Source organism: Camponotus floridanus, unplaced genomic scaffold (genome assembly GCF_003227725.1).
Source record: "Camponotus floridanus strain SB8 unplaced genomic scaffold, Cflo_v7.5 scaffold32, whole genome shotgun sequence".
NCBI lineage: Eukaryota > Metazoa > Arthropoda > Insecta > Hymenoptera > Formicidae > Camponotus > Camponotus floridanus.
Window position 1 is genome coordinate 559,866 of NW_020229459.1, and position 21,476 is coordinate 581,341.

At 31.9% G+C, this 21,476-nt stretch overlaps 3 protein-coding genes across 3 annotated transcripts; 1 reads left to right on the top strand and 2 right to left on the bottom strand.

The window, feature by feature from the left end:
• Positions 1 to 578: 578 nt before the first annotated feature.
• On the top strand, positions 579 to 4,075 carry LOC105252183 (DNA mismatch repair protein MutL-like). Its single transcript, XM_011259457.3, has 7 exons — positions 579 to 773; positions 1,316 to 1,480; positions 1,569 to 2,703; positions 2,776 to 2,888; positions 2,967 to 3,090; positions 3,423 to 3,755; positions 3,897 to 4,075. Exons 1-7 carry the CDS (start codon positions 594 to 596, stop codon positions 4,073 to 4,075), a joined length of 2,229 nt encoding a protein of 742 aa, XP_011257759.3. The 5' UTR covers positions 579 to 593.
• Positions 3,645 to 12,936, bottom strand: LOC105252182 (poly(U)-specific endoribonuclease homolog). Its single transcript, XM_011259455.3, has 6 exons — positions 12,682 to 12,936; positions 9,409 to 9,516; positions 8,260 to 8,445; positions 6,599 to 7,466; positions 5,357 to 5,786; positions 3,645 to 4,700 (listed from the first exon to the last, which is right to left on the bottom strand). Exons 1-6 carry the CDS (start codon positions 12,731 to 12,733, stop codon positions 4,461 to 4,463), a joined length of 1,884 nt encoding a protein of 627 aa, XP_011257757.1. The 5' UTR covers positions 12,734 to 12,936; the 3' UTR covers positions 3,645 to 4,460.
• A 956-nt stretch (positions 12,937 to 13,892) lies between these two features.
• Positions 13,893 to 18,203, bottom strand: LOC105252181 (poly(U)-specific endoribonuclease homolog). Its single transcript, XM_011259454.3, has 8 exons — positions 18,053 to 18,203; positions 17,456 to 17,641; positions 17,302 to 17,379; positions 17,167 to 17,220; positions 16,793 to 17,035; positions 15,439 to 16,555; positions 14,934 to 15,348; positions 13,893 to 14,296 (listed from the first exon to the last, which is right to left on the bottom strand). The coding sequence occupies exons 1-8, from the start codon at positions 18,096 to 18,098 to the stop codon at positions 14,063 to 14,065; spliced, it is 2,373 nt and encodes a 790-aa protein (XP_011257756.2). The 5' UTR covers positions 18,099 to 18,203; the 3' UTR covers positions 13,893 to 14,062.
• Between the last annotated feature and the right edge of the window lie 3,273 nt (positions 18,204 to 21,476).

Consider the following 21,476-nt stretch of genomic DNA (forward strand, 5'->3'; position numbering starts at 1 on the left):
GCAGAACGATGCGGAACAATGTGAGATTAAATGCAGAAATGACAGAGTCGAATGCATCTTTCGTGCAATGCATCTTGGAATTGGTACGTCATTAATATAGAATCTCTGCGATTTCGCTAAATTTTTATTAGAGAGAGAAAATAATCTGCACCTTGTTATGGCTAATAATAAGTACACGCTTTGACGATAATAAAAATATTAGACTTTGTAAACGTACTCAATTATTTAAAAATTTCTTTATTATTTATTTATAAAAATATTAGACTTTGTAAACGTACTCAATTATTTAAAAATTTCTTTATTATTTATTTATTTATTTATTATTTAAAATTTCAATTTTAGTAGCTCGAATTAATTAATTATGGCGTCTCAAAAAATATATATGTATTGCGTTCTTTTTTAATATACCATATTTTTTAACGCGTACATATTTTGATTTATCTTGATCAATCAAAAATTAAATAATGACATGTACATAAAACGATAGCAAACTCTTACAGGTAACAAATTCTCTGATTGCACACGCGACAGCAATCGCAATAAGAATTCACGCGGGGAGACGTGAAGTTCGAGTTATCGATAATGGAGTTGGCATGTCAAAAGATATGCTGCAACACGTTGCAGAATACAATGACGCAAAGGCTGTGGGCAATCAGCAAAGAATACATGAATTAATTGAATCCAATGGTCATACGTTGACGAATATTCGTCGTCTGTCTGACGGTCTCACCGTTGCTTCAAGGCAACGATATTCGGTGAATACATTTATGAAGGTACATATTATTCTTAAATAAATCGTAAATTTATTATATAATATATTTAATAATTAATTAAAAAATAGAGAAATGTATGCATGTTTAAATTTCAAAACAAATAAATACATACACATGTAAAAATATATATGTTAAAATAATATTATTAATATATATTATTAAAATATATATTAAAATAATGTTATTATTTTAAAATATTTTATTTTAAAAATTTCATTAAAATAAATATGTGAATAAATCTTGAAATAAACGTATATATATATATATTTTTTTTTTTTATATTTTTAATATAATACTTAATATTTTTTTTTTTTTTTTTTTTTTTTTTTTTTTTTTTTTTTTTTTTTTTTTTTTTTTTTTTTTTTTAAAATAAATATGTGAATAAATCTTGAAATAAACGTATATATATATATATATTTTTTTTTTTTCTTAATATATATTTTAATAAATATAATAACTTAATATATATTTTAATGAAACTTTTAAAATAAAATATTTTTTAAATATATATTTTAATATATGTATATATTTTTTTATCAAAGATATTCAAGATCGGTTCAGCGTCCAATTTGATGCAAATAGAACAAAGACCTTCGCATGGCACAACCGTGTCTGTATATGGTTTTCACGAAGCATCATTGTGTAAAAAATGGGACATGTCCACTGTTTGCTTTTTTATCGCGGCTGTAGCTGTTACAAAATTAAAAGTATGACTTGATTTATATTCTAAACATCAATATAAAATTATTTCTCTTTTCTCGTGAACGTAATAACTTTTTTACTGAAACGCATTAGGTGTCGTTCTCGATTAGAGACGAAGAAGGAAGGAAGATCGTCTTGAGAATTGCAAAACCGCACTGCCCAGTTCAAGTGTTGAGGACATTTTTTGGGAAAGATTTATCGTCGAATCATTTATGGCTGATGCGATGCAATTCAGAATTAAAAAGCGTGAAATATCATGGTTACGTAGGATTATCCAATAGAACCGAGGAACACTGGATATTTTTAAATCACAGATCAATCTATTGTCCTCTCATCTCGAAGTTAATTAAAACTGTCTTTAAAAAAAGAATCAACCTATCTTCCAACCAGGGATCCAATTTACAAGATTTACATGACAAAAATATGTTTGTCATATTTTCCTTTATACTTTCCCCGAGGGAATTTACATTTTTTAATGAAGATGGAAAAAGACACGTCATATTTTATGATATGCAAAAAATATTAAACGACATTAAAAATTGCACTTTTAAATGTCTCAAAGAGACTGCAATTTTTGCAGCTGTTCCCTCTGATTTACGTGAAACACGGTCATTGACACAAATGCAATTAAATTCGAAAGATTCCATTTCCGACAACAAGATTAATGAATATAATAAAAATGTTACGTCTTTGAAAGAGAATAAAGTTGTTGCGTTCAATCTTAAAAGAAAGAGAATCACGTCAACTATTGTAACCAATAAAAGACATAACAAAGAAACTAATAATATGAAGATTATTAATTTTGCAGAAGAAGGAAACATCGTATTAAATAGTCAAATAGATATTGCTTCCACAGAGCATACCAATAATTTGTGCGAGGGTAAAATTACAAAGGAAATATACAGTAATATTGATGGAACGTCAGCAACTTTCACCAATCTTGCGGCAACAAATAATTTCGTCGAGTCTCGTGAAACTTGCAATGATCATGATGGCAAGGATTTTGGCAAGAATTCTGCGATTTCTCCTCTTTCCGAGTGGTCTGATTGGAATTATGATACAAGTGATAAAGATCAAGTTTCTAAAAGGGATATAAATTTTCAACGACTTTTCAACTGCATCGATCGGTTTAATTTTTTGCCACGAAAATTGCACGGTCTTCTACGCCATCGTCATGTAAAATTGACAAATGTGAAACGCTTCGACAGTCCCAGTAATACGATTTCGCGTAAGTAAATTAATTAGCTTTACGTAATTAATTTAGGAATAATTTTATATCATGAATATTTTACACACGCAGCTAAAATTGACACAGAAAATTGGCAATGCAAACAAATGACGGTGCATCCCTGTAATTTGAAACGAAAGCTATGTGAATTTAAATTGTCACGCGTCTCATTAAAGCGCATAAAGGTACGTACGTAAGTCCTCGATGCAATAAATCATCCCATATGATGGGGAGCTATTTTAGCAAATATATTTCCCTCGTAGATCATTAATCAAGTTAATGACGAATTTATTGCCGCGTGGATGATGTACGGCGAAGTGAAAATTCTATTAATGATGGATCAACATGCCGTCCACGAGAGAATACGTTACGAAAATTTACTTCTTAGTAAGCAATTTTCATAATTTCCTAAATAAAAGACTAGTACTCATTTTTAAATTTTGGCCAAATTCTTGTGATATTAACTATATAAATAAATTGCGTTAAAAATTAATTATTAAAAATTAATTATTACGCAAGTACAAATATATGTGCAATTTTTTGTATTTTATTCTCATAAATTTTTTCATACAATAATATATTATTTTATATGAAATATAAAAATATATGATAATTAATTATATATAAATAATTATATATTAATTATATATTAACAATTAACATATCAAAACATATGTTTTATATTTTTATATTATTTTATTTTAATATATTATTTCTAGGACACAAGGGACAGAACGAGGGCGAATTGCTCTCCATCAATTTGCGCGACCCTCTGGCTATGGAAATTCCTGAGAAGACGCGTAATTCGCTTCTACGTCGTAAAGTATTGTTAAAAAAATACGGTATAAATTTAGGATCGTTAAGGGAAAATACAAAACTGCTAATACGCACGATACCGCAATGCTTGGTGACGAGTAATGATCGTTGCAGTAGCGAAAAAATACTGTCGAAGATTTACGATTTATTAAATGACATATTAAAGGATAATACAAATCGTGCAAACACATTACCGGTAACCATCCATAATGCTATAGCATCGGAAGCTTGTCACGGTACCCATCAAATAAATAATTTTGCAAAATTCTTGTTAATTCCTGTTATCAATATTACTAGATTTCAAAATAATATAAAATCTATTTATTACCTATAAATTTTATACAGACTCCGTTTCTATCCTTTTGAAATTTCTTCAGGTGCCATCAAATTTGGTGATAAACTAACTCGGGAGCAGTGTACATCTCTTGTAAAATTGTTGAAATTCACAAAGTTGCCCAATCGATGCGCACATGGACGACCAACTATAATACCTGTGATGGAACTCTCAGAATTGGAAAAAAGAGGCGCCAGGATACCTGAGGTGCGTATCATGTGATTGCACTTTTTTCCAATCTTTATTACAAAGACAAACTTATATAAGTTAATTTACGTTATTCGAAATTATATTTTTTTAATAAGTTTAATTCGTAGATAATTATTAATTATCTAGATAATTACCTAGATAATTACCTAGATAAAAATATGATACGCTTCCTATAATATCATAACAAGTATATACGTATGTGTGTGTAATTTAAACTAAAAGCAGAGTACATATCTACGACATAAATATTTCGATCTGTAAGTTGTTTCGATACGAGACTCATCCGAATCTTCTCTTCGACATGAAAATCATCCAAATTTCGTCCGCGTGCTTACTTAAACTTTTAATCTTATGCAAACTTATCTAAAAAAATAGCAACTTCCAAACTCTGAGACTTTCATCCCGCAATAAAGCCGGCGATCAAGATGTCTTTTCCGAAGTAATTGAACCTGGTAGAGACTAAATTAACGTCCTTTCCACCTAACGAGATCGGGCAAACATCGTTTGGACGAACGTAGAAGCAAACCGTATAAAGAGCCATCTCCAACTCGGGCGAGAGACCCACGAGAAGAGTCGTCACCGAATGCTTCGTGTCTGGTATATTAAACGCCGTGCGTACCTTGATGGCCTCCCCCTTCTGCGAAGCAAGAGACGAATAATTAATTACACGTGATCAGTGTTTGCTGTAGATCATTTCAAAATTATCCAGATAAAGATAAAGATAAAAATCTGTAAATTTATCTTAGATGAGATAAAGATGATTTTGCTTTTACTTAATCTAAATGAAAGATGAGACAATTATTGCGATAATCTAGATATTTTTGTTTATTTTAGAAGACTATAAATATTTGTAAAAAATGTAACGCAGATTATAAATGCGATATTAAAATCATAAACACATATTCTTTCTCTTTTCCTAAAGAATATTTAATATTATAAAGAAATAATAGCAAAAAGGTATATAAATGATATGATAAATATTTACTTATTAATTTATATTTTTAATATATTTATAATATATTAATAATAATAATATAAAAAATATATTTTAGATATTTTAGATAGATTTTTAGAGGCTTGCCTGGAAACCTTTTTTGCATAATGAAAACGTCATCTTAGATAATTTTTATATAAGATGACATATATTTTTCATCTAAGATAAAAATAAAGACACTTTGTATTTCTTCATCTAATTAATGATAAAGATGATTATTCAGATAATTTTATCTAGATATCAGCAAACACTGCATGTGATAAATGATCGAATAGGCGAATGTGTCGCGAATGACTTACGTCTCCCAGTTTCGTATCCTTGATGTATCCGCGATAGTCGAGTTTCTTCTGAGCCTCTTGCTTGGCGAAGTAAATCCAACTCTGCGGCCCGATCATGTAGGAGTCGAGCTTCTCCGCCAAGAACACCGCCTCGAAACCGGAACTGGAGGGCTCTCCCTCGACTCGCTGGAACTGCGAGAACCAGATGCGTTTCAGGGTGTCCTTGAACTCGTACTCGTCGTTCGGAATGAATTCCTTCTCGACCAGGAACTTCATCGCCGCTTTAAACACATCGGTTTCCAGGAAGTTGTCGAGCAGCTCGGATTCCTCCTTTCGTTCCTCGGGGGTGACGGTTTCCTTCGTCTTCACGTCCATCTCGTAATTATCGTGCAACGCCAGTGTGTTTTTGATCGTCGGAATTTCGTACGCTTCGGGCTTCACGTCTAGCAGCCTGAAATTATACTTTGCAATAAAATCTGAAAAAATATTGGGTGTCTAATAAATAAGTTTTGCATTATTTCTTTGTGAAATTCAACATTTATTATACGTGTATAGTTTAATGAGAGTAATCCTCGTTATTTTTCAGCACTTTCTTCCAGCTTTTGGTCAAGTTGTAGACCTCGAATCGATAGAAAGTGTAGTCTTTATTTGTGATGAATTCATCAAGCCAGTTTCTTATTTCTTTGGCATTTCTAAATTTTCTGATGGACGACTTTTGATGGAAAACCCGCTGCGTCGATTGGAGTCAATGATTATTATTGGCGTGTCTGAAAGACCTAAATTGATGAAGGTAAAATGTTGGGGGACAAAAGAATCCAATCAAGTTCCAATAACATATCCTTGACCAATTTTCCCACGAGAAAATGAATGAGACAATCGGATGTGATTTATTATGAAGGGAAAATCATCGCTCATTGTCATTAAATTTTTGCATGATAATGTTTGGCCTCATTATTAGAGACTTGGATTGTCTTATCCCAAACATAATATCTTGAGACTACTATTTGTCCCAATCGATGCAGTTGACAGAAAATTTAAAAATAGCTTCATGAATCCATCGCAAATCAAACTCTCAATCCATCTGGAGTCTACAACTTATCTGAAAAATGGAAGAAAAGTGCTGAAAAATGATGATTATCTTCATGATTGAACCATACAAGTGTAATTTGTTAATAAACGTTGAATTTCACAAAAAGAATAGTAAAGAAAACTATCTTTATTTACACCCAATACTCCTTTTAAGATAATAACGAGCCCACTCACGGCAAGGAAGCATCATCCGTGGTGCCATCTTCCTTCGTCTCGCCCTGCAGGTTCACGGTGATGTACTGGTACGCGTTGTTCTTGTCCATCGTGAAGAGATTCTCCGTCAGCTTCTTCACCTCGTCGTTGGAGATCGGATAGTTCGGCTGGACTGGGTTATTATTCGGCTGGGAACCGGCGTTATCAGGTGGAGCGGCATTGCTGGGCGCGTTGCTGGTTTCCGCTGCCTTCTTATCCACCTCCGCGGTTGGCGCAGCTTGAGCTGGCGCCGCAACCGAGGCAGGTGGATTATTAGGAGGCGCACCGTTGTTACTGGCAGGTGCTTCCCCGTTGGCTGGTGCCGACTGATTGTAATAATAATTGTTGTACGTGACTTCGGTGTGGCTGCCACCGCCGCCACCGCCACTTCCAGGACTTCTGCCGTAGATACCTCCTGGCAGCAGCCGGTTCACGGCCGCGCTGACGCCCGCGCTCACACTGGAGTAGACCAGCGCTTCCTTGGCCAACTGACCGATGCCGGGTCGGCTCGGTTGGAGGACGGTGAGCGCCGGTGCCTGTGCGAGGGCCGGTTGAACAGGTTGACCGAAGGACGGTTGACCGTAAGACGGTTGACCGTAGGACGATTGACCGAAACCGCCACCGTGATAAGATTGACTTCCTCCATAAGGACTGTAGGCTGGCGGTTGTCCTCCGTAAGATTGCCCTCCATAAGGACTGTAGGCTGGCGGCGCGCCATGCGGACTGTAAGCTTGACCGTAGGGTGCATGGCCGCCGGGATACGCGGGATTGGGAGATGGGTATCCTTGATTGGTATTGTAGGTGTTGCTGTAAGGCGGCGGTGGCTGCCGAGCACCACCTGAATATCCACCTGAAAAAGGAAAGTTAAGTCAAATTACGAAGGATAATTAACAGCGCGGATCTTAATTTTCAACTTGGATATTATCACCATGAAATTGTACAAGAGGATTAAGATCTTCAATCTTCAATAAAGAGATAAGAATTCCATCCCACATAGCATGCATTATCCAAAAGACGTCCAGAAGGTATTTAGAAGACATCTTTGGGCAATCTTCAGGATGTCCTGTGAATGTCTTTTGAACATAGATGCTATGTGGGAAGTTACTTTGATGGAACTTAAAATTGATATATATTTTTCAGTTAATTCGATGCTACAAATGCGAAGTGATCCTTGAGCGTTGAAGCCATGAATCTCGCTTTCGCATATCCGGCATTGAAATCTCTAAATTCACTAATGTTATACCAGTTTCAATCAGGATTACATTGTTTACTTGTAAACACCCTAACAACACACATGTCTAAAAGATGTCCAGAAGTCATCGAGACGACATCCAAAGTACATCAAATATCCTTTGGCTGTCCTCTAGATATTCTATGGACATCTTTTGGACATGTGTGTTATTAGGGTATAAATTATGACATGTTACCCTTAATGGGATTTAATAACACCCACTAGTCCTAAGACTGGCCAAGTCGTTCTATTCTTCAGAGGAATAGTTGCGATTGGCCAGCTTTAGAACTACGGATGTTATCAAATCCAATTAAGGATGTATAAATGTCATAGTTTACGGCCAACCCCCTAATTTCAATATCTCTCTCTTCCTTTTTTATTTTAATACAAGAGAAATAAATGTATAAAATACCCGATGGACTGTACGGTGGCGGATTATTACTATTCGCTGATGAATATCCTGATTGTACATTCGTCGCGCTGGTCTTGGAAGCCTGCTCGGACACCGGTGCTGATGGTTTGGCATTGTTCGACGTGCCGGTTACCTTCGTGTTTCCGCTCGGTGGTACGTTCCATCCTATTTTATTCGGGGTTGAACCTGCGGGGTGTAACGAGATTGTCGTGATATTAGAGGCGAGCGTGAAATCCCCGGATACGTGAAGCGTGCGAAGCCATAGATGATCATTGTCTGTATAGACAATGGACGCTTCACGACGCTTCACGGCTGTATACAGTGTGACTCATCGAATTCATCAGATTCGACGCGCAGATACATAAATATTTACAAACCACAATGTTGCAATTACATCTAATGTAGGTAGAATAATCGTGAGTTTAATCCGATCATCTGCGAAACATATGTGGAATTTTCCTTCCTGTCGTACGTTGCAACATGAATTAATAATCTGATGCAATAAAATATAGTGGAAAAGAGTATGATGATAGTGAGATGAGGACATGCGCGGATAACACAATTATAATAAAATATAGATAATAAAATATAATAGTAATATAATAAAAATATATGTAATATTACAGAAATATAATACTAATATAACAAAAATATATGTTATATAACAGAAATATAATAGCAATATAATAGAAATATATGCAATATGATAGAAATATATGCAATATAATAAAAATATATGTAATATAACAGAAATATAATGGTAATATAACAAAAATATGTAATATAACAGAAATATAATAGTAATATAACAAAAATATATGTAATATAATAGAAATATATGTAGAAAAATATGAATATATCCCAGCAAACACTAAATAACAATTATATAACTGTTAGTTATAATTTCCCACTCGGCAATATAACTGTTACATGTTATATAACAGTTACAAAACATGTAACAATTATATTGTTGAGTGAGAAATTGCAACTAACAGTTATATAATTATTATTATAGCTGTTACATGTTATATAACTGTTACATAACATGTAATAATTATATTGTTGAGTGGGAAATTACAACTAACAGTTATATAAATGTTACTTGGTGTTCGCTGGGTATACAATATATATGAATGTAATATTACATACCACCTGACTGTGTTTGTGGAGGTCGATGCGTCGTTCTAGTACCACTTCGCCTATATGTTGAGGTACCGCTTCTTCTTCTTCCACTTGTTTTACGGCCATCTGTATCTGCTGCATATAAAGATAACAATATATGAGTAAACCGTTATACATAATGCTTCGCAGGTGTTCAATCTGTGAAACGTGTCTCTTTTTCAATTATATAATTATAATTGTGACTTTTTATTATTAATTAAAACTTTTATTACAGATTAATTTAGATATAGATCAATAGAGAAAAAATTCGTATATTTCATGCAAGAGAGAGCTTGTAAATTATATGTCGAGAGGTGACAAGGATTTTTTATTACTAATTAAGACTTTTATTACAGATTAATTTAGGTACAGATCAATAGAGAAAAAATTCGTATATTTCATGCAAGAGAGATCTTGTAAATTATATGTCGAGAGGTGACAAGGATTATAATTTTACTGCATTATAACTTTTTTGAAGATAAGAAATGATCATTGGATTGGGTCCAAAATTTATAGATATGCGCAACAAGTCTTTTTTAACTCTTGTCGCACAAATTATTATAAATTTTTGCACAGGATTAGAATTTTTTGTATCACATTAGAATGAATGGAGATGTATTATCTCGACACATCGTCACATCTCTCGATTAAATGATGATCATCAAGTTATCTCAATCGGTATTCTCTTTTATTTCTCGTGAATCGACATCAGTATAGATTATCAAGCCCATTGTTCTCCAACAGATTATTATATAATCTAGTAGCAATTGTCTATTTGCGTGAGATATTATGTATTGCGTTGAATATGACGTATCGTGCCCATGGGGCGTCCTACGTGCAAAATGCAGATAATTCAAGGACTTTAAATATATACAAGGTGGCCCCGAACGTTCCAGTCAGACTTTGAGATCTTATAGGAAATTTAATTCTGAACAAAAAATTTCTGATAACCATGGGTCGAAAAATGCTTCCTTAAGAAGTTATCACTCAAAAACCTCTGATGAAGGAAGAGCAAAAGGTGAAAAGAAAATGAAATAAAAAGGAAATGAAACTAAATAAATTTCTTGAAAAACGTCTTTATTCATTTTTTACTATTAAGTGCTATTACTAAAATATTAGTTAAAAAAATATTAATTTATTTTCATAAAAGAAAAAGATTTTTATTTTTTATTTTTTATTTTTATCGTTTTTTTCAAGAAATTTATTTAGTTTCATTTTCTTTTTATTTCATTTTCTTTTCACCTTTTGCTCTTCATCAGAGGTTTTTGAGTGATAACTTCTTAAGGAAGCATTTTTCCATGTTTATAGGAAACTTTGTGTTCAGAATTAAATTTCCTATAAGATCTCAAAGTCTGACTGGAACGTTCGGGGTCATCCGGGATATATTTATATATGTATATATTTATAGAATGATGAGATTCTCTCCAAAAAAAAAATATATATATATATAAAATATATAAATATATATATATATATATATATATATATTTTTTTTTTTTTTTTAAAGAATCTCATCATTCTATAAATATATATTACGAACCGCCTCGCACGATTTTTATAATTAACATAAAAATATACACGATGGGATTTTCCTATGCGTCAAGTATAAATATTTTTAAATTAATATTTATAACTCTCGCTAATTTGTCGTTTTTCCAGCTTGTGGTTTTAAAAATAATTCTCTCTATTAATCACATAATTATCAGAATTAATTAAACTTTACAAAAGATGCTTTAATATGAATTCATATATTATCGAAATCTAAAATGGGCTTCATAAATAAATTTTAAACACTCGAGTCGTCATAAAAGCGTTATCGGGATCGCTTAATGTCAGATCCAGTTTCCCTTGATGCTTCCATAAATGCAAAGTGATTACCGTGCGTGATGAGACAGCAATTTTCGTTAATAACTTCCGAAACACGCATACACGTATACAGAACATACAATTTTATAAGTAAACGATTTGGATTTTACAATTTTTTTGTAAAATCTTCTCGGGAGAGAGTATTTATTTTTACGATTTTTTTTCTCTTGAAATCAAATCCAATTAATCGTAATCGAAAATTTGACAAATGCAAATAGAATAAAATAAAATAAAATATAAAATATAAAATAAAATAAAATAAAATAAAATAAAATAAAATAAAAAAATATAAATAATAAAATATAAAATAAAATATAAAATATAAAAATATAAATAATAAAATATAAAATAAAATAAAATAAAATAAAATAAAATAATTCTTATTCGTGATTTTCAATGAGAAACTCCCGTTTATATAGAGTGTACTTAACGTGATAAACGTAATCACACAATTATAATAAACGCTGACAAGTGAATAATACCGTATGGAGAATATACGTTCGCATGACGTCTAACATGGAACAGCAATTTGCTCCAGTGATTTCATTTATTACGCACTCTATATTTGTTAGTTGATTCATTCGTTTTATTAAGAATAAGTGAATTTAAAAGTCATTTTAAAGTTGATAAATTTGTTCACTATTTTCTGCTTTTTAAAAAGAACATTTTTATGTCTTTTTTAAATTTCTTTTTAGAAAACACTTTCTCTATTTTCCTGTTTCTTATACATATTTTATTCTTATACATATTTTAAGAGATGCTTTTTAAATATTTTAATGTTTAATAATAAATTTAAAAAATTAATTAAATTATTGAAAAAAAAACTTTAATTAATATGTAATCGATTTCTCCATAAATTTATATTTATACTTTACAAAGAATGATATAAGATTTAAAAAAAAATAATAATGTACAATTTTTTGATTATGATTGATTGAGTATATGTGGAGATAATTATATATGTTCTTCAATAAAACTGTCGCGATAATTCTCGAGCTATAAATTAAAACCAGTAATTTTCTAATGTTATATGATTGAAAGTGAATGGGTTTCTTGGAAACTAGCTTCCGCGTGTACGATGTTAACATGTAACACATTTTCGCTCAATTTTACACAAATTTTGCTTAAATAAAAATTTAAAATACAGTTATTAAAACAATTAATAATTTTTTCAATCATACGTATGTATAAGAAAACAAGATTCCTTCCAAGTAAATCGACTCTACATTCTAGTTTAAGGACATCACCTTGTTTATCTGACATGATCCAGATACATAAATTTCATTTATCAATTTTTTACTTTTATATTTCATATTTTTTAATTTTATAATCTATACAATTATACAGTCTTATATCAATATGATACGAAAATTTGTAAGAAATGTGTGAGCTTACCGCAAATAAATAAAAGCACAATCGCGATGATCAGGCTCGTCCTGATTTTCATATCTGTCGTCGTCCGCTTCGTTTCTATCGAATTGACGGGTCGATCAGTTAAAACCTCAAACAACTGTCTGACACGCACTGTTTGCTCACGCAGAGTCGACGTGGTACTACCAGTCGACCTCTAGAAGCCGGTGACCATCGTCCGTAACACTAAATGATTCATCGTAGGCTTTCTCTTCCCGCTGATCCTCAGCGCGCTGATTCTCAGCTGAAACCTGTCAACGGTAACAATTTTCAATTCGACATAACAATATTGACAACATCGCGTTTCTTCATGTACACACATCTTGATCATTTGGAGAAAACTTGATAAAATGCTAGGTTTCACAGATTTCTCGTACACTTTCTCATTGAATTTAAATCTACTCCAATCAATTTGGAGTTGCCTTCTCTTTAAGGAAAACGAAACAATTAAGCGCTATCTTCTACCATTATCAATTTCATTTATGATTCTTGTTATTTGTTGTATTTAATAAGAAATTTCGAAATTGTTTTCTTATTTTTTAAATAAGGTTTTGTATTTTATATCTTACGAATATTTTAATGGCTATTATTCTATTTCAGAAAAAATTGAACTTTGCATCTTTGAAGAGATCTCAGTGAAGTAAAGGACGCAATAAATACTTTTCAATGTAAACCATGCATTATTCAAGCACAATTATTAATACTATTAATATTCCATTTAATTTCCAAATGATACATCTGAGTCTCTGAAATAAGTTTAACATCTGAAATAAAAGGTATTGGATTCTACATCTTTAAAAATCTACAATTTATTTTAAGAAGCAAATAGAAATGTGGATATACAGCTTTATATTAGATACTAGAAGAGAAAAGAAAACCAATTTGCAGATATTAACGACTGCAATGAGGCACTTGGAAACTAAATTAAGAATTAATACTTTTAGAATTATTTTCGTTTACATAGAACAATTTTGTGTACACATATGTAGGATGCACAAACACTTTTCATTAAAATAAATTCTAATATTATATAACATATATGTATCAATTTATTATTAGAATTATAATAATAATTATTATAATAAAATTTATCGCATTGTAAGAAGAAATATAAATAAAAATTTATATTCTTATTTATAAATTTCACAATAATTTTTATAATAATATTATATATTTTATTAGAAAATTAAACGCCAACGTGATAATATAAATTATCAAACTATATAATGCACTTGTGTATTATATGTAGTTTGATATATATATATATATCTTACACTTGTGTATATATATGTGTTGTATTATAGTTATATATAGTTTGATAAAAAATTTAAATCACCACGTTGGCGTTTATTTATACGATGTAGAATTAGAAAATTGGGAGCGCAAGATCTATGAGGTCTCTCCCATAATATCTGAACGAATGCGTGAAAATATTGAACTTAGTTCCGCCAAGAGAAACGGGACATAGATCATTCGGTCTGGCGTAAAAACATATAGTGTATAAGGACATTTCGAGCTCGGGAAGAGTGCCAACGAATATCGTCGCATTCGGTCTGATAATATCATCCATTTTAAAGTTTAATTTCAATAACGAGGCTTTCTGAAAAAAAATAAATGCATTAAGTTATATGTAACATAAATTATAACTAACATTATATTTTCATTCTTGCTATATATGATGTTAAAGCTCGTCACAATACATTACATGTATGTTTTATAAATTGAGTGTATATGTGTAATTTCTATATCACATCATTTTATTACACAGATATTAATACTATGTAAATTTTCTTAATAAAATTTTTTTCTACAACGTATCTCTACCGACATATTTGTTTTTAAACTTAAAATTTAAGAAGCATTTTTCTTAAATAATTTTTATATATTTTATTATAAATTTTAATAATTTGTAATAAATATTTTCATGTTAAGGTCTTTAAAATAGATAAATTTCTTGAGATATCAAAATATATTTTTTATCCATAAAATTCTTTATGGACAACATGAAAATAATTAGTACTTATTATTACGAATTAATAATTATTATTAAATTATTAAAATCTGTAGAGTAATTAATAATAATATAAACATATTTAAGAAATATGCTTTTCAAACTTTATAGACAAATATTTCCATAGGAAAAAATTTTATAAAAATGTATAGAATTTGACGTGTTCTATATGTTCAAGAGAAATTGCCTATTTTTATCGAAACATCCTATTGTATATAAAACTTACATTGTCGAGTTTCAAGATATCGACATATCCCATATAATCAATACGTCCCTTCGATTCTTGATAATTGAAGTAGAGCCAGTCTTGCACACCAAGAAGATCCACGCCGTATCTTTCAGATATGAATACTCGTTCAAAACCTGAAGTCGCACCATTGAATTGACTAAACCAAATGTTCCGCAAAGTATCCTTTTTTTCGAAGTCATCTGGATCGATGAAACCTCGATCTGATAGCCATTGCATAGCTCTAGTCAATATATTCGTGTTCAAAAACACATTTAACAGAAGATCCTCCTTCTTTCGTTTTTCAAGCGTCCGATTCTCCTTCACGCTGGAATTGTGTTCGTAATTGTCGTAGAGCGCTCGAATAACTGAAACTGTCGGGTAATCGTAGAGCTCTGGATGCACGTCAATTAATCTAAAAATGAAAAAAAGAAAATGCGTGAATAATATAATGTACGATAATAATATATTGAATCATTGAAACTGATCTAAATATGAAGCTTACGATAATATAGCTGCATCAGTTACATTCTCGGATTTACTCTGAAGATGTAATGTCAAATATTTGGATACATTGAAATCTTGTTTCGCGAATAACTCTTCAGTCAACGTCGACAGATCATTATCCGATATTTTATACTGAGGAGAATAAACGGTTGTTCCTTGATCGGGTCCTCTTTGATCATTTACTGTACCAGCTGTACTGTTACCAGCTGAAAATCCATTAGAAGAACCTCCCATATAGTTAGTATTCACGGAAGAGCCATTGCTAGTTGGAGATGTTACGCTGCTGTTGTTCCCGACAATCGTAGGGATTGATACACCCGGAGTAATTGCCGGATTGTTCACCGGCGCTGGATAATTGCCTGGATGCGTAACTGGGACATTTCCTTGAGGTACGTTCGATGAAGTTGATGCCGAAGGAGGACTTCCCGGAGGATAATAGTAATTATTATTGTAAGTTACGTGCGTCTCGCTCGGAGAGCTACTAGTGTCCGCTGGCCTGCTATTAGATACATGATGAGGATACGGATTTATTAGCCTATTCACACCAGCGTTAATAGTGGAGAACACGAGTGCCTCTTTCACCATCTGGCCGAAACCTCTACCGCTATCTTGTTGACCAGGAACCATTATAACGGTTTGTCCAGGTATGTACGGTTGCGCCGCCGGTTGTGCCATGACGTGTTGTTGAGGATAGCTATGACCGGTTGGGCCGTACGTTCCGCCAACCGGATGCGTAGAGTAAGGGTTTCCAAACGTACCCGGTACGGGTGGTGGAATGTGCGCCGGGTAACTAGAAGGATGTCCGATTGTTTGACTGGGAACGGAATGGCTGGGATTGTATGGAGAGTAAGGTTGATTCATGGAATGACCGGAAGGATGAATTGAATAAGGAGGAGAATGCTGATTGGAACCAGGAATGGGATAATTTGGGCGTGGATAAGGCGAGGGAGGGGTATACGAAGAACCGGGCATTGCATTTGGACGTAGATGATCCTTGAATCCGATGTTAGGAGTCGGTTGATTTGGATTGAAGTGTGGGTTGCTCCATGATGGGTTGTTTTGTGTTCCCTGCGACGGATTGTAGGGCGCATTTGGTTGGCCAAAAGAAGTCGGAACTGCAAAAGAATTATATTATATATTATAATTATATATTATATTTATATTAATTTTATTTATGTTTGTATTAATTTATCATTTGTCATAATTATTAGTTTAATTTATATTATATTCATTTTAATGTAATTTTTTACATCACTAATAAAATTTCCATGCCAAAACAAGTTCTCAAAGATTAACTTTATCTTTTTGGAATTAAAAATCAAATTCTCATACAAAATATTAAGAAGATATACCATGACTTTGGGAAGGTACCACACTAGCTTTTGATAAATGATCAGTTGATGGAGCTGATGGATTATATGGTGCTGATGGCTTATACGGTGCTGATGGATTATACGGTGCTGATGGATTATACGGTGCTGATGGATTATACGGTGCTGATGGATTATACGGTGCCGATGGATTATACGGTACAGCTTTTTGTTTGTCCTCTGTTGTAAAATCTGGTTTTCCTACTTGACTTCCAGGAGGGGGTCCTAAAAAAACAAAATATAGTATAAACACATTATTTTTTATATAACAAAGAGAGAAAGAATAAAAGTACACATAAAATAAAAAACATATTTTTAGGATATGCTAAAAAAGTTAAAAAAGTAGTTTTGTATACCTGCATTGCCATATGGTGCTGATGGTTGACTAGATGGACGTGTATTTGTTGGAGCTTTGCAAAGAAAAGATATTCATATCACATACTATTCAAGGAAACATTTCACAATTACTATACATATTTGCTATCACTTACAAGTTCTAGTAGCATGTCCTCGTTCAGCATGTAAGATAGATGTGGACGTGTCTTTATTCTGATGATGCACAGTTTGACCTGTAATTTTTAAGGTCACACGTTATATATCATCATTCTATTATACTTGGCACATATACTCATGTTATCTACTCACTTGATGAAGTTCCTGTCGAGCTGGAACTTCCAAAATGCGATGGACTGCTCCTGGAATGCGATGGACTGCTCCTGGAATGCGATGAACCTCGTGATGAACCTCGTGATGATGAACCCCGTGACGAACTTCGCCAGAAACCTCGTGAGCTTCGCGAAGATCCAAGCTTCCCAAATGCGATTACATCAACTAAGAAGAAAATATGTATACAATAAATTCACATGAACATTATTAAAAAGTTAAGATATATATTAAGAAGCTAAGATATATTGCATGAGTCATGAAAAAGATATTTTTGATATCAAAAAAGTCATTTTATACCTGCATTGTCATATGATGTCGATGATTGACCAGATGATTGTACATTTGTCGTGCAAAACTTATTTGAGATAATATGTGCTAAAATTATCATTATGCAATGATGATGAATTAGTATCATTAGTATATTATAAAATAATATCCTTCAAAGTTACTCATGTTAGAAATAGAGAGAGGAACAAGCATATTAATGAACAAGCATATTTATGATAAATTTGCTGTGACTCATGTATAATAATAGAATTATTTATTATACATAAAAATATATATTTTTGTGCTTACCAGTAAGAATGGTTAACAAGAAAAGTAGCAAAATTCGAATTTCCATTGCTATTATATGGGAGCGACGATAAACTCAACAATGATAAACTGAAACTGAAATGCTTAAATGCTGGAATGATAAATATATGTTTTTTTTTTTATGTTTATCAATTCCTCTTCTCAGTATTTGTATTACGTCTTTCTTGAAATGATAAAAGCTAAAGAGTTACGTTGACCTTTTGACCATCAACTAATACAACTAAATATTTTCATAATCAAAACTGATAAATGCTGATTTATCGCGGTTTCATGACATATCAGCATATCAGCATCCATTTCTACGAAAAGGCTTTTCTAGTCAACACACAGATTTTCTATTCCTATGAAATTGAACTTACAATAATAAATTTTTGTGTAACAACATTTAATTTAGCATGATAAGTACTTAATATTTTATCTTTTATACAATCTATTACAAAAAATATAATTTGTTTAACAAAACAAATTTCTTATTTGCATATTTACATTTTTTTTATTCTTGCATTATGTTTAAATATAAATCTCCTTGTGATTAGCATCCTACCACCACTAATTTTTATATATAACTTTTTATATATAAATTTTATATATAACATATATATATATATATATATATATATATATAAAAGTTTTATACATAAATTTCTTCAAAAAATAAAAAAAAAATATTGCAATATGGAAGGGAAAATAATTATTTATGCATTATCTGTTGTAGCAGATGCTTTCTTCTGAATAAATCTGTCCAAAATTGCTTCACTTGGGTAATCTGGTACTGATTGTCTAAATCCTTCATCATCCATAAAGCAGATTTCGTGTCCATCTTGGAAACATAATTATTAAATTTATGTAGATTGATAAAATATATTTTAGTTAACAATAGAATATAAATACTCACTGGATCAGCAAGAATGATAACTCTTACTGAAGCTTCTCTCGGTGTATCTAAAGTTATAAGATCAGTCAAGATTTTATTTCCATTTTCTTTAATAGTTTTTGAATCATTGGTTGCTCCGAAAATGGTACGGAGAAAGCGATACGTCCATATGCTTTTGCATGATTAAGACTCAGTACCTAACATACAGAATTAAATATAATAATAATAAATTTAATAAAAAATTAAAATAATTAAATTATACATTATATTCATATACTCACCAATATCTTCAAATTCGAGCTTGGTTTGATCCTCACTATAGCCCATCAATACACTTTTATCTTTCTGATCAACAGAAGCAACATTACAAGTACTATATTTACAGATAACATCTGTATAATAAAAAAAGCACCAAAAATCTAATGGTGAAAAAAGGGTAAATATTGTAGACCAGCATAAGTCAACCAATTATTTCACCGCTCTGTTTCATTAGAGTTGCAATTTTCTTTTATAATATCATAAATATTATAAATAAGATAAAGATTTCTGTACGTTTCAAATAAATTTATATATTTTATGTATATAATACTGCGTACACATATTAAAAGGTGATAATATCGCAGTTATAATAAGATACAATCCTGGCAATATAGTGATTTTTGGATCCTACTTAAAATAATTTAATTTGATTTATTTTTGTGGAAATACGCACAATACTTGAGAACAAATTATTTTTGTGCAATGTATTACCTGTGCAAAATTCCACACAGTATCATATTGTCTGCGATATATGAAAAGCTTCATCGATGAAATATGATTGAGATATAAGAAAAGTAATATAGTACTTGTAATGAATACGTTAATGTGGAATACATAAATATTTTATATTTTAATTTCATATAATCGAGATGAGATAAGACACTCATGATTACTTTAAAAATGTGTCCACAAATATCATGTACCTTCAATAGCTGCACATTCGTCAAATTAATCCTATTACGTTAAATGAATCACAGCAGCTTGTTTTAATTTAATCTAACCTAACCAATTATATTATATGCTTCTCATTAAAATGTGTAAAACTGTACGTCGCACATTTAATACGATTAATATACTATGTAATAAAATGTAATACACTAATGAAATAATTAAATATTATTTTTGAAAGCATGATAAAATCCAGGCAGCATTCGCTTGTGTTTACATTCGATATCCAAAGACACTGAGAGGTTAGGCTAGGTTAGGTTAGGTTAGATCAAAAAAATTTATCGTTTGACAATTGGCAGCCCTACGAGATAGGCTGTGCAGCACTGCGCGTATATAAAATAAATTTGAAATCGCTTCTAGCCTAACCATCTTTACGCGATCGACTTTATTTGAATTGCACGACATCGCATCGAATTATGATGCGGCGCCGATTTGTTCGAACGTAATTCGGGACATCGCGATGCTGTATAAGCGAATGAGTACGAATTGTCACGCAAATATGATAAATCGAATCTACTCACCGTTCACCGGCTGTTCCACAGGCCGCTCCACTCGCTCGCCTCGGGACGTCCCATTCCGATCTTGATGCGCACAAATTCACACGATATCATCAACGCGAACGCACGACACTTTATTCGGCACTCCCGATATTCGCTCGCATCCGATAATCATCATCAAGGGCGCGAATAACGCGACGCGACTTCGCTCCATCTTCGCGATGACGCCATCACTATATCGTCAAAAATCGCTGTCGCGCGTTTCCATCGACACACTATGAAAGTCGCGCGATCATTCTTGGACACTTTCGACGTTCGTTCACTCGCGATATTCGTTTAAAAACGGTTAAAAGACGCGAAAAATGCGGACGTACGACGATCCGTGTAACTGCGTATGATTCCGATCCACGTATGACGCGTATGACGTAGCAGTGACGTAGCAGTGACGTAGCAGTCACGCGCCAACATGGCGGCCGAACCAGTGCGCATGGCCATTCCTGCGCGCAACTTTGATTTCTGAATATTGTCTACGGATTTTATTAATAGCACATAATGATAAATATATAAAGATGGAATCAATTAATCATATTGGTCATATATGTAGACTTGCCTGAAGAAAGAGAGAAAAAATTGAGATATTTTTAATTTTTTTTTTTTTTTAGTAAATAATGAAAATGTCTATTCATAGGCTTGTTCTTCTTTTCCTCTTTTGTGCAATTTTGATTCAATATATAACGTAGAAATTCGCGATAATTTTTTGACATTTACAATACTCGTGTATCTTGTTCTCGATGTTCACTTTTAAAAGAATAAAGAGAATTATATATAAATGTAAATAAATTGTCCGAAGAGAAAAAGAATTGAGGGATATTTTTAGTAAAGGTTGGAAATGTCTATTCATGATAGAAATGCAAAGAAAGAAAATTATTATGTTTAAAATAATAATTTCATATGAAATACAAAATTAAAAGTTACATTATAGAACCTGACCTTGTAAAAGCGTAATAAAACAATCAAATAGTAGACAGAGAAAAGACTAATTGTAAAA

Coding starts and splice junctions, on each gene's coding strand:
- LOC105252181 (XM_011259454.3), bottom strand. CDS start 18,098: ATGGAAATTCGAATTTTGCTACTTTTCTTGTTAACCATTCTTACTG. Junction 17,642..18,052: donor CTTGTTAACCATTCTTACTG/GTAAGCACAAAA, acceptor TTTTCTTCTTAG/TTGATGTAATCGCATTTGGG. Junction 17,036..17,166: donor AGCACCATATGGCAATGCAG/GTATACAAAACT, acceptor TTGTTTTTTTAG/GACCCCCTCCTGGAAGTCAA.
- LOC105252183 (XM_011259457.3), top strand. CDS start 594: ATGTCAAAAGATATGCTGCAACACGTTGCAGAATACAATGACGCAAAG. Junction 1,481..1,568: donor TAGCTGTTACAAAATTAAAA/GTATGACTTGAT, acceptor GAAACGCATTAG/GTGTCGTTCTCGATTAGAGA. Junction 3,091..3,422: donor TTACGAAAATTTACTTCTTA/GTAAGCAATTTT, acceptor TATTATTTCTAG/GACACAAGGGACAGAACGAG.
- LOC105252182 (XM_011259455.3), bottom strand. CDS start 12,733: ATGAAAATCAGGACGAGCCTGATCATCGCGATTGTGCTTTTATTTATT. Junction 8,446..9,408: donor TCCACAAACACAGTCAGGTG/GTATGTAATATT, acceptor TACACCCCGCAG/GTTCAACCCCGAATAAAATA. Junction 5,787..6,598: donor ACGGATGATGCTTCCTTGCC/GTGAGTGGGCTC, acceptor GTATAATTTCAG/GCTGCTAGACGTGAAGCCCG.